This window comes from Macrotis lagotis, chromosome X (genome assembly GCF_037893015.1).
Source record: "Macrotis lagotis isolate mMagLag1 chromosome X, bilby.v1.9.chrom.fasta, whole genome shotgun sequence".
NCBI classification, from domain to species: domain Eukaryota; kingdom Metazoa; phylum Chordata; class Mammalia; order Peramelemorphia; family Peramelidae; genus Macrotis; species Macrotis lagotis.
In genome coordinates, this window is record NC_133666.1 from 1,959,859 (window position 1) to 1,972,427 (window position 12,569).

The 12,569-nt window shown below is 40.6% G+C and overlaps 1 protein-coding gene across 2 annotated transcripts in view; it reads right to left on the bottom strand.

The window, feature by feature from the left end:
- Positions 1–1,053: 1,053 nt before the first annotated feature.
- GAB3 (GRB2 associated binding protein 3) overlaps positions 1,054–12,569 on the bottom strand; it is a 154,816-nt gene continuing 143,300 nt past the window's right edge. Inside the window, exons 9-10 of one of the 2 annotated variants that reach the window (XM_074199431.1) lie at positions 10,621–10,734; positions 1,054–2,097 (exon numbers count right to left, since the gene is read on the bottom strand). In XM_074199431.1, the coding sequence (XP_074055532.1) occupies positions 1,981–2,097; positions 10,621–10,734 (231 nt within the window). In that variant the 3' untranslated portion in view covers positions 1,054–1,980. Of the gene's footprint in view, positions 2,098–10,620; positions 12,473–12,569 lie in introns of those variants that run through there. The other variant, XM_074199432.1, reaches the window with a different exon arrangement.

The following is a 12,569-nucleotide window of genomic DNA, read 5'->3' on the forward strand; positions in this document are numbered from 1 at the left end:
AGGGGGAAGTGGGGAGGCCCAAAAAGTTGAAAGAAAATCAGTTGGCTGACTAGGTCAGGATGGGATCTAAGATATGCCAATCCAGAGTCCTTGGCTGGGACAGAGGGAAAGGGGAGGGGAAATAGGCCATGGGCAAAACTGGTGATCTCAACCAAGTCCAGTCTCTTCTCTGGGCTTCCTCAGTTTCCTTCTCTACAAAATTAGAGGGGTGGACTACAAGGTCTTTTAAAGTTCCCTCTAGTCCTAACATTCTACAATTCCATATTCAAAAATGAGTAGGAAAAAAATAGATAAGGGCAGCTAGGTAGCACAGTGGATAGAGTACCAGCCCTGGAGTCAGGAGGACCTGAGTTCAAATCCGACCTCAGACTCTTAATAATTGCCTAGTTGTGAGACCTTGGGCAAGTCACTTAATCCCCATTGCCTTAAAGAAATAAAAATTTGGGGGCAGCTAGGTGGCATAGTAGATAAAGCACCAGCTTTGGAGTCAGGAGTACCTGGCTTCAAATCCGGTCTCAGACACTTAATAATTACCTAGCTGTGTGGCCTTGGGCAAGCCACTTAACCCCATTTGCCTTGCAAAAAAAAATAAATAAAAAATTTTAAAAATAGATACAATTTAATACCCCAGACCCAAGAGCGAATATTCTCATTCATTTGATTGGGAAAGCTAGCCCAATTCTCTTCCTTCTCACAACATTCCCCATATATTCCTAACCTAACCTAGGAGAAAATACAAATTTAAGTTTTGACTTTCTGAGATTCCCTTTTTTTTCTGTTGGGGGCGTGTGTGTGTATCTGTGTGTCTGTGTGTGAAAGAGAGTATGTGTAGGTTTCAATTCATATTTTTGGTTTCAGCCATGTGGGGGAACTCCTAGAATAGAAAATCCCTTTATCAATGCAGATTGACCATGCCATTTATAGTCTTGAAGACTTTAAATGACGGTGATTTAGCCATGAACACACACCCTCTCTCTTCTATGTCACACAGTCTCACATGCACATCTTCTCCCTCTCCCCCACCCCCACCCCCACCTCCAGACCTCCCAGACAATCTTGTTGGACTCCTCATTTTACAGATGAGGGAAGGAGGCCCAGGAAGAGAAAAGCACCTTTACCCAATTTCACATAATATACTAAGAGGCATAGCCAAGTTTGCCTGTAGGTCCTCCATTTCACCCTGCTCTGATGCTTCCACTCTTTTGGCCTTAACCCTTCTAGATACTTAGGCCTCAACATTTGTATCACACTGACAACATCTGCAGCCAACCCAAGTGAAAATGGTGCACCTGGGATGGTTGGGCAGTGGGTACAGCCAAAGCTGGTCATTGTAGCAGTCTTTTATCTGACTCCAAGGAAGCCTCTAGGGTAGCTCCAGAGCTTTGGCAGATGGGCTACCAGCAGAGTTCTCTGTAGGATGCATTGGGGTGCTTCTTCCCTCTCCCAGCTCAACTCCGCCCGGCTCTTCTGGCCATGCAGGAGCATCCCACGAGAGAGGTCCCTTCACTAGATAGGTCAAGGATGTACTAAGGGTGATCAGAATGTCCATGGGACTCAAGATCCAGGTTCCTGGACTCCTCCTTCTCCCTGCTGTCAGATTCGGTGCTATTGACAACAATCCATGATGATGGTTAATCGTAAATAAATAATCAACTCTTGAATCTTGTTTAAGTATCACAGGATCCTAGCCCAAGTTGGAGGAAGGGATCTTCTAGGTCGTGAATCCAACCTCTTCATTTTACTGAAGCACAAAAAAGGTAAAGTGTAAGTCTTGCCCTGGTCACACAGGTAAGAAGTGTCTGAGGCAGGATTCAAACACAGTTTTCCTGACCCCAGAACATATCCCACTACCTCTCTCTGACTGCAGGGCCAATTTTCATCCAGTAGATCATTTCAACCTCATCCCTAGGTCCTCTGGCATTGCTCAGTGGGGCACACACCAAAGATGTACCTCCAAGCATGCCCCAGGCCTCCTCTCCTTCACACTTTGGCCTGCCTCTCATCAGTCCATTCCTGCTTAGTGTTCTGCAGGGCTTGAGTTTTCTGCTCATCTACCTGGACGTAGTCAACCCGATGCTCTTCTGAAATCAAAGGTTTCTGCAAGGGAAAAACGGATCGATTGGCATTAGTTCAGAATAAATCTAACCGGAGCCCTCTGTACCTTCCTCCCTTCTTATCCTGGACACTGGTGCCCTTCACACTCCCCTTAGCCTCAGAATGTAAAATGATGTACCCAGATATTGTTCTTATGGTCATTAATTATCTACCACCTCCCATTCGAAAAGAATTCTGTGGATTTCCTAGACATCATGGACTACCAAGAATCACTAGAATGATTCAGAAGAGAAAATAAACTTTTAAAGTAAAAAGGATAAAAATTGGGTCAAAAATCAGAGTTCTTACAGAATTAAAGAAGACAAACAACAAAGTAGGAAAATGAGAACACGTGCTGGAGAGTCTCTCCGAAAATTAGCTGCTGTGAAAGAGATAATGAGAGATTTGTAACCCAGACATGTAGAAATGGAAGAAAATTTGGCAAGAGATGCAAAAGGAAATCACTTGAAAGAATAGCAGAATTCTATACCAGTCAAAGGTTTCATCTTAAATACACGAAGCCCAGAAATATCTTGAGGTTTATTGATCTTCCAGCAGAAGAGGATGAATTTTAAAAAAACTTGAATGCAAAAATGCAGTCAATAGGGGCGGCTACGTGGCATAGTGGAGAAAGCACCGGCCCTGGAGTCAGGAGTACCTGGGTTCAAATCCGGTCTCAGACACTTAATAATTACCTAGCTGTGTGGCCTTGGGCAAGCCACTTCACCCCGTTTGCCTTACAAAAAATCAAAAACAAAAACAAAAAAAATGCAGTCAATAATACAAGAAAACCAACCAGAAATTTTTGAATATAGACAATGAAATTCTGTTTGATCCAATTGCTATCAGAGATAAATGCCACTCTGGAAACTTCAAGCTACTGTGGTTAAATCTCAGTTTCAGTACAAGAAACATATTTGGCAAGCAGCCAGGAGAAAAGAATTTCATTAGAATCTAATGTCAAGGGGCAGCTAGGTGGCGCAGTGGATAAAGCACCAGCCCTGGAGTCAGGAGTACCTGGGTTCAAATTTGGACTCAGACACTTAATAATTACCTAGCTGTGTGGCCTTGGGCAAGCCACTTAACCCCATTTGCCTTGCAAAAAACCTTAAAAAAAAAAAAGAATCTAATGTCAAAGGGCAGCTAGGTAGAGCAGTGAACTGAGCACCAGCCCTGGACTCAGGAGGACCTGAGTTCAAATATGGGCTCAGACACTTAATACTCACTTAGCTGTGTGACCATGAGCAAGTCACTTAACCCTATTGCCTTGCAAAAACCAAAAAAAAAAAAATTTTAAACAGGAAACAGAAAAAAGGATAAGACCTGCATGTGCAATAACATTGATGTAAAATAGAGGAGAGAGAGCTGAAATTTGAAACCCAAGAAATTCTACCTCTCATGAGAAGACAGCAAAAATTGTAAAAATAATAGAAGGAAATTCACAATAAGAAAAGAAAAGGAGTAAGTGTCATAACCACAATGATAAACTAGCATTCCAACTTCAAATTATATTGTAAAGTCAGAATTATCAAAGCTACTTGGTACTGATTAAAAATGAGAAAATTATATTACCAGGAGCAATCTAGAATAAGCAAGAATCAGAAATGGTCAAACTCAGAAACCCAGTATTCACAAGATCATCTTCACGGGATAGAAGGAAGTCTAGAAAGCAGTCTGTAATGGAGCATTAGTTTGCCATAAGAAATAGAATGAGAAGGGGCGGCTAGGTGGCATAGTGGATAGAGCACTGGCCTTGGAATCAGGAGTACCTGAGTTCAAATCTGGCCTGAGACACTTAATAATTACCTAGCCGTGTGGCCTTGGGCAAGCCACTTAACCCCATTGCCTTGCAAAAACTAAAAAAAAAAATAGAATGAGAAAACATATAGTAAAGGGGCTTCATTCACCTTAAAATTACAGAAAATATCAGCCAGTTTCTCCTACTGAGCAAGTCTCCCAGGGACATCTGTGCTCATTTAAGAAAGCTCCAGGATGGAGAACTTTGAAAGCCTCAGAGAGTAGCAGCAGCAATTAGTGATGCTAACCTAACATACAGGGCACCTCAATGCATATACTTTAGATGGTCCAGTCTCAGGGGCTCTGACATTCCTAACACTCTGTCCTAAGATACCAGAGGGAACTCTGAAGATCTAAAGGGAAAATCAATATAGTTAATTACCAGGATAGGGCAGAGCCTGGCCCTGGCACAAAGCTCTAATTCAATTCAGGAACTCAAGTTGGAGAGGTGAGTAAAACAAAGAAAACACTCTTCAATATGAAAAATGATTGCAAATCTAGCTCCACAACAATTGTAGACAAAGACTCAAGGGGGAAAATGGATTTTCCATAGAGACTAAATAAACTACTAGGAAAAATAAAGAGGTTTACAAAATGAAATAAAAGCTTTAGAGGAAAAAAATTGGGAGGAGAATAATTTAGAGGAGGAAGTATTTCAAGAAGTCCTAAATCAAAACTACCCAAATCTATTAGAACTAGAGGGCAAAGCAAAGATAGGAAGAATTCATTATTCACCTCCTTTTCAGGAATCTTTTTCAAGACCCCCCAAAGGAAAAGTTCCAGGAATAGTATGGCCAAAATCCTCCCACATCAAGGAAAACTGACTGCAGGCATCCAGAAAGTAGTTCCAAGTATCAAGGATCCGCAGTCAGGTTCACATAAGACCTGACAGTGTTTACTAAAAACCAGAAGAGATCTTGGAATACAATAGTCCAAAAGGAAAAATTATATGGGTTTACAACCAAAACTAGCTTACTTTGCAAAATTGAGTCTGGGGAGGGGTCTGAGAAGGAAAATGGACCTTTAAGGCAACAAAGGCTTTCAGGCATTTCTGATTTTAAAAAGGTCAGAGCTTTTTAGGAAGGAATGAAAAACCAATACAAGAGTCCAGCGAAATCTAGAATGTCAAATTTATTAGACCAATGGAATGGGCACGATAATACATAGTAACATTCTAATAGATGGAAAAGAAAGTAGTGTCTCTGCAGAATCTTAATGACTTCAAAGGGTATTTGGAGAGTGAAATAAGGAAAAAAGGTCTTGGAGATATTTGGTGTTTTTGTTTTGAGAGACTGAATTGGGGAAAGAGAAGGGAAGCTAAAAGGAGGGATATACTCAGGGTTGTGCAAGCAAATGTTTAACAATTAGCTCTCTGAAAAAATGTATACACTACAGACTTTTAAGTTCAACTCCAAGGGTTAGCAAAATATGGACCCCTATGCAATATCGAGCCTCAAGAAGCTGCTAGAGAAGAATAGTTTTTACATTTTTAAATACAATCAAACTTTTTTGGGCTCTACTAAAACAGATGGGTGCATGATCATTTTGCCAGTGCTTGGTCTAGACGATCAACAAAAGAATAAATCAAATTCCAATTTATATCATTTGCCAATTTCCACCTAAATGCTCACATTAAGTATTTAATAATTGTTAAATTGACTCTCAAGAGCCAGTCTAAGTTGATTCCAGCATACCTCTGGATATATTATTGTAGGAATGAAGAAGGGGAAGGAACTTGCTATTTCCTATCACTGAGGTAAGGGAAGAATAACCTATAATTATGAAGGAAAGAATGGGAAGAGTGGCCATCAGTACCTTACTTCTAATCTGAAATGAACCAAAGAGAGCTGAACATACCACACACACACACACACACACACAGTTTGGTGAAAAAATACATCAAACCTAATGGGAGAGGGAAGGGAAAGGGGAAAATAAAGGAGGGCTTTACGTACCAAAAAACCTTCCTGATCCAGAAGGAAGATTAAAAGGTGGTTGGCATTCTTGGACACTGTGGGGATTGTTTTGCTTAACAACACATTTGTTTCAAGTTTTCCCCCTTTTCTTACTCTTGGTTAATGAGGGAGGGGAGTGTTAACTGGGAAAGTATAGGGAATTGAAAGGACAGCAAGTAGTAAAGGGAATTGAGTGAATCAGACTGACTCCATCTTGTGACTCAATTCTAGCACTAGCTCAGTTCCCTTTCTATTCAGCTATGTATCTAGTTCAACTTCTGTCTTGTGAGGAAAACTTTATTCAATTGTTGGGATTCGAAGAAAACCCTATTGCACTGTTTGAACCCAGCCCTGTGTGTCTGAGAGACTGGACCATCTCTTATGTGCTGTTTAAAGATCCTTAACTAAGGACCTAGGTTGTACAGACTAGAAATGTATTCAGATCCAAAGACTGATGCAAGCAGTTCTCTCATAATTGTACATCTCAAGCAACCCAGATGTCAATTGATCAGTTAGTTATTGTATCCATATTCCTTTGATTGTTTACATGTGCTTGGGCAGTGGGTACACCTTTTCTGATTTCAGAGAATTGTACCTGTTCACCCTTCCCCTCCAAAATTGTCAAAAAAAATTAGAAAGGACTCCCAATTAGAAACCAGAATGAGTAGGGGAAATACTGGACTGAGAAATAGGCTTTATCTGTTCACTCTATATTAAGCATGGATCTTCCCCCATCCCCATCCCATTGTTCAAGTTATTGAAAGGAACTCAAGAACTTTTCGTAAAGTATCTTGCCTCTCAGAAACCTTATCAACAAAACAATGGTCCCTGACCAAGTCTGAAAGGATTAATCTTTGATTAGTCTTTGAACTACTGTCCTTCATCAACATTATCACTCATTATCTCAACTCTACTCTCTCAGCTACCCACCCCTAAGCAGGACCTATGTGTCTTTTATCCACCTTAAAAGCTCCCCCTCTACTCAGTTGGTTTGCTTGTCTTCCAGGGAAGCTAACCCACTCTTGGGGAGCGTGATTCCCTATGTAACCTTTTTGCTTTATTGCTCATCCTCTCATGGCAGCTTAAGTTGCTTAGGTTGTTTAGGTTGCTTAGGGAATCAGTGGTTTCCTGCTAATGTAGGATAGAGGAAATGACATGTTGAACTTTAAGGTCATATCCTTTGAGGTGTATGTAAACCATCACCCATGTACAATGAGTATTGTCTTAGCCATTCCTTGGAGAGCCACCACTGTGGTGAGAAAATTGGAGAGTACTTGGAGCCTGGTACTAAACCACTCCACAAGAGTCAATCTTGTCCAACCCTCTATGGAAATGTATTAAAACAGGGGGCTTGGAAGAGGAGTTCTCTTCTTCCTCCATCCCTCCCCTTTGCAAGATGGCCACTTTCTCTCTCTAAGCTAGAACCACAATCTGACCTAGGCCTCTGGAGAACTATGGCCTCTATTCCCTTATGGCTGTTTTTCCTTTCTCCCTTATCCTCAGGCATCTTGCCTAAAACTTTGTTATTCACCCTGTCCTCAAGTCCTTATAAGCAGCTCCTTGTCTTGTCATAAAAAGGTTTTAATCTGAATTTTGCAGGCTTGTGAAATAAATCCTGAGCTACTTCAATTCCAGGGCTGGTGGTGAATTCTTTCACTTTTGCAAGAGCTTTCAATCTTAATTGGCAGCAGCAATTTCTCCAGTAACACTGCCTTTAGTATTTCTTTCATTTAGCTTCTGCTGATCACCTTTATGTCCCTAAAATTTCTTCTGTATCACAGTTAGTCTTTTACATGAATTCTTTCATGTCCCAGTCAAACCTATAACTTGCCCCCTGGCCACAAGATTACCTAATATTGTATTGTTTCCTTTGAATTAATTGACCTTATTTGATTAATTTTTTTAATATAAAGAAATCTTTCTTCTCTTGTAGTCTAGGTCCAAGCCCAAAATGAGAAAGCCTGGTCTCTCTGTTAGGCCAAAGGCATGCATTGCCTACTTGATCTATAGGCTTAGAAGATCGGACTTTCATTTTCCTCAGTCATTTTATTTTGCACTCAATACATGTTAGGTCAAGGCAGGGACTTGGATCCCAGCAGTCATACTTCCAGAAAAAGTCTCTAGAGATTTCTGGTTAATCTTTTACTGCAGGGCTTTTTTTAGACTCCTTCAGGTAGTCTGAAGGACTTTTTTCTTCTGACCTTAGGTAAGGTGTAGAATTTGGTTTAGGTTTTGGTTTGTTTGGATTTTGAGGATCAGGATTGGGGAAGTGTAGGTTTGGAATGAGTTCCCCCTCCAAAGTTTACTTTCAAGAGGTTTAGACCCAGTTTTCCCATGGATTTTGTTAATTTTGGGGGGAAGTTTTGGTTTCCCACAAGGTGTGGGGAAATTGGTTTTCTGCCAAGGTTTGGAAGAGTTGCAAGAGAAGATGAGTTCCAGCAGTAGGGAGATTCCTGGGGGATCCCACTTGAATAGATTTTTGATCAAATGGGACCAGGAAATGCTCCCAATAATTATAGGAATGACTAAACAGTAAGCAATTGAATTATGTGACATCTGGTATAAAACTGCACTACATTCAGTTAGGAATTTGCTTGAGCTAATTTAGTTTGTATCATAACAAATTAAAGAAATTAAAACTAGTCCTTGAGAAATCTGATCAGATGAACTTTTGGTTTTCTGGGCAGCTTTAAGTGATGCTTTTGGTTCCTCTCCTCCTAAAGGGGATCTCCCCCACATATATTATGTCTATGTGTGTCTTATCATTTTGTCTGGTTTTGTATCTTTATAAAATGTAGAATTTTTAAAAGGAAAATGCATCCAGACAGAAAAACTGCTAAAAGGCTGTAGCCAAAGAGTTGAAAATTCAAGGGAAGATTCATATTTGAAGTAACTGCCCCAGTAACTACGACTAGCTCTCATGTTAGACCTTCCATGGGAGATTAGGTTAGAAGAAAAGAAAAAAACCTTATAAGACACTTTTTGCCCTATCATTTCAGCTTTAGCCATGTTGGAATTACAGAAATAAAGTCAGATAAAAGTTGGGAGAACTGCTAAAAACATTTTAGTAAATAGATTAAGGAGTTCAGAGATGAATAATTGAAGAAAAGAAGAAAATTCTATAGAAGTTTTAAGAGTAAATAGTACTTAATCCAACCCCTGACCCCACCTCCCTACTCCTAATATTAGGCCTACTGTTTTAGCTTAATGAAGGAAGATGGCTAGTCTGAAAGAAATCACAGAGTGGGGGGGGAGGGTGTAGAAGGTATATGATTTTCACTTTTAAATTTATTGAAACTTAAATTGCTACCTGTCTTTAAACCTTCCTTGACCATGAGACTAGAAAAGATTATTGAAATCAGATCCCTGAATCCCTCCTACTCCATTTCATAGATTCTGCTGGGAGTCCCCCAGTTCAGACTCCCCCACTTTTGAGCCTGTTAACCTTTCTCATCTCAGATAAGGTTCCCAAATAAACATTCTGACAAAATAATGCTGTAAAACTGTAGGGAAAAAAGTTTGTAAAAGAATGCAAAAAAATAGATATTTGAAAACTTACATATTGAATGGGGTCTAATTTATTTTAAAACAGAATAATAATTCTGTTTAATAGAGAGTCGATTAGTAAGAGTGATGTCAAAAGAGAGACAGAGAGAAAGAGAAGAAGAGGAAGAAGAAGAGAAGGAGAATTGGAAGGGGAAGGGGAGACATTTTTTTAAACACAAAGGGAACAGAAGAAGGGGCAAAAGGAAGCACAAAGTTTTGAAAATAAACATATGGCATCTATTGTAATAAAAAACCAAATGGTATGAAATGGAGAGTGAGGAATTTGTATATAAATTTGCTTTTATTCTGTGTATATGGAAACACTCCTTTTTTGGTAACTAATTTAGAATAATTTAGTAATTAGTAATTTAGTAATAATTTATAATAATTTTAAAATGGTAAATTAAAAAGGAGACATTCACCTTGGAAAGAATTTGGAAGTCAAATTTCTCTGACAAATGTTTGATATACAAATCTGGTTGTGACCCATGGCATAATTTTTCCACCCCACCCCACCATGCAAGTTTGGCTGATGTTTCCTTAAAAGGAATTAAAACCATATTTGGAACTTGATTGGCTCTGGGCACTAAAGGCTCAGGCTGTTGACATCACTTACTGCTCACTGGAGTGAGCTCCAGGTGTTCCCTGATGTCTGGCAGGCAGAACATAATAAATAGGCAAGGAGGTAGGAGAGTTTCATTGGGTGAAGCAACTAAAAGAGCTTCAATGCATCTCCTTGTGGAATAGCCTTCTCTTCCTATGGCTAAGTAAATCTACTTTTGTTAACTTGACAGATGCATAAGGGCCTCATTTTTGTTCCAAAATTGAACATAAACTATGATGGGCCTGGTCTGAAGGCTCAACCCCAAACACCAAGCTCTTCAAGAAGTTAATACAAATATGATCTGATAGAGGTTCCCTACTGTGAGCAGCATGTAGGGATATCAAAATGACAGCTCCACTTTAGTTGATATTGGATACAAATGGACATGACTCTTTCACCTCCAAAGGAAGCCCCATCCCCAACCTTATGCACTTAGTAGCATACAAGCAACATTAAGCTCCCAAGACCCATTGGGACACCACATGAACTCTAAACTTTGAACAATTCCCAAGAAGGTAAGGCATAATTAAGCCCTCTCAGGAAGTATAAGGAGATAAACTTCCAACAGGAGGGTTTCAGTGGACCAGTCCTAGAGCTAGAAATACCCAGAAAGTAGATTCCTACCTTGAGCACTGGAGATGGAGAAGCTGGATTAAAATCCAAGGCTAGGTAATCAAGGCTGAATTTCTTTGGCCAAGAAAAAGAGCCCTCACATGGGGAGGGTCCTTGTCTGTGGTCCTGCCAGGAAAAAAGACATTCAAGAACTGAGCAGAATCCAACCCAGCATCAGGTTTTGCAAAGGAAGGGAGGAAACTCTAAGTGTATGGCAGGACTGGGTTTGGGAGACCTGGCCTCATGAGGATGATTGTTTCCTCCCAGGCTCATCCACAATGGCATCTGCCTTCATTTTCTCGGGGCATAAGTCATCAACCAGGTAGGAATGACCGAAAGAAATGCAGCTGTGTAAGGTTTGAAGGAAAAAATAGAACTTGATGAAAACACAAGGACTCTGAATTCAACTCTAATAAAGAGATCAAATATAGGATAAATAGGTCAAAGAAAGTCAAAGTACCTGGCGACCTTTGCTAAATGGCACATGTTATCTATTGCCCACTGCTTAGCTTCCCTCAGGTTTTCCTTACCAGGGCAGCTCCCTCTCCTTGGCTACAGCCTATCTGAAGCCATGGAGTACTCCCGGAACACCTCTAGTTACTGCTTTTCCTGCTGGAGGAGGCAAAAGTTCATTACAATTTAGACTAATTATCATTAGAACAAAAGTCCTGTACTGATGCTTCCTCCTAGCCTGTGGCTCATCACCTCATTGAGGACTATCAACTGCCACACCAAGAGGTTGGGATTTCGAGCAATGAAGGAGGTCGCTATCACAATAGAAGCATGGCTTCTTCCAGGCTCCTGAAAGGACTGCAGTGAGGAGCTGATCTGATCTGTCATCCTGCTGCTCTAATGCATCATCCTGCTGCTCCCAGAGACTCACCATGCCTATGCTTTGTACACTAGAAGAATTGCCCCACTGCTCAAGCCTCTCCATCTAAGGTCAGGCCAAAATGAGAGTTAACAAATATGGAGGCAACAAGCCCTTTGGGTTGCCTCAATCTTACCAAATACAGGACTATTTTGCCAAAAAACAATTCAAGATCATGCCCTTATCTTCCCAGGCAGATAACTCTGCTTTGAGTCTAAAGAAATTCTCAGGTTTTCTCCACTTAGCTTCTTTTTACCAGGATCTGATTCAAGGGCAATTTTCATCATGGACCACTAGCAGGGAAAACCATTGTGGCGTGAGGCTCTATCCTCTCTTTACTTCCCACCAGGACCCTTGAACTGTAGCTGGTCAATCAGGGTCTCTCTCTGCTCCTGGCCTTCACAGCTTCACTTGAATCTTCTGAATTTGGGGGATCCAATAGCCATTTTGAGGGGAGAGAAATATTAGGAAGATTATAGTGGAATTTTGAATGATTAGCATAGAATCCACATAAGTCTAAATAGATTTGCAATTGAAAGCTAAATACTTCCCTGGAGGCTACCATTTCGAGATTTTTCTCTTTATTTTTTGTCCCCTCTTAACTATTCCTAGATTGTTCTCTCTTTCTTTATCCCCTCTGAACTAAAGATTTCCCAAGGTCAAAGAACTGAGAGAAAATATGGCTAGTGAGGACCACAGTTTGCAGTCACAGGTCCATAATCTCTCTTCGATAGAGCTGATGACTATGAAGGAGTTACCCTAAAGACTTCTTCTCCCATAGTTCTCTTGTGGAGTCTGTCCAAGTTAACTTCCCACCAAAGGGCTCATCGAGCATGGGCAAATATTAGAGTGTTGGTTGAAAATTAATTTCTGAACTTATAAGCCCTTGGGGTCCCAAAGGACCATAATGACCTTACCTCCCAGCCATTTTGAATCCCAATCAGTTCCACTACTCACTGGAGTCAAGGCAAGCAGAGGAGCTAGAGGTCAGGTCTAGGGAGGAATGGGATTGAGGGTGATGAGACTTTGCATCCATGTGATGATGCTAATTACAGAAATGCTCCAAGTATTACTGGTCTTGCATTTCCCC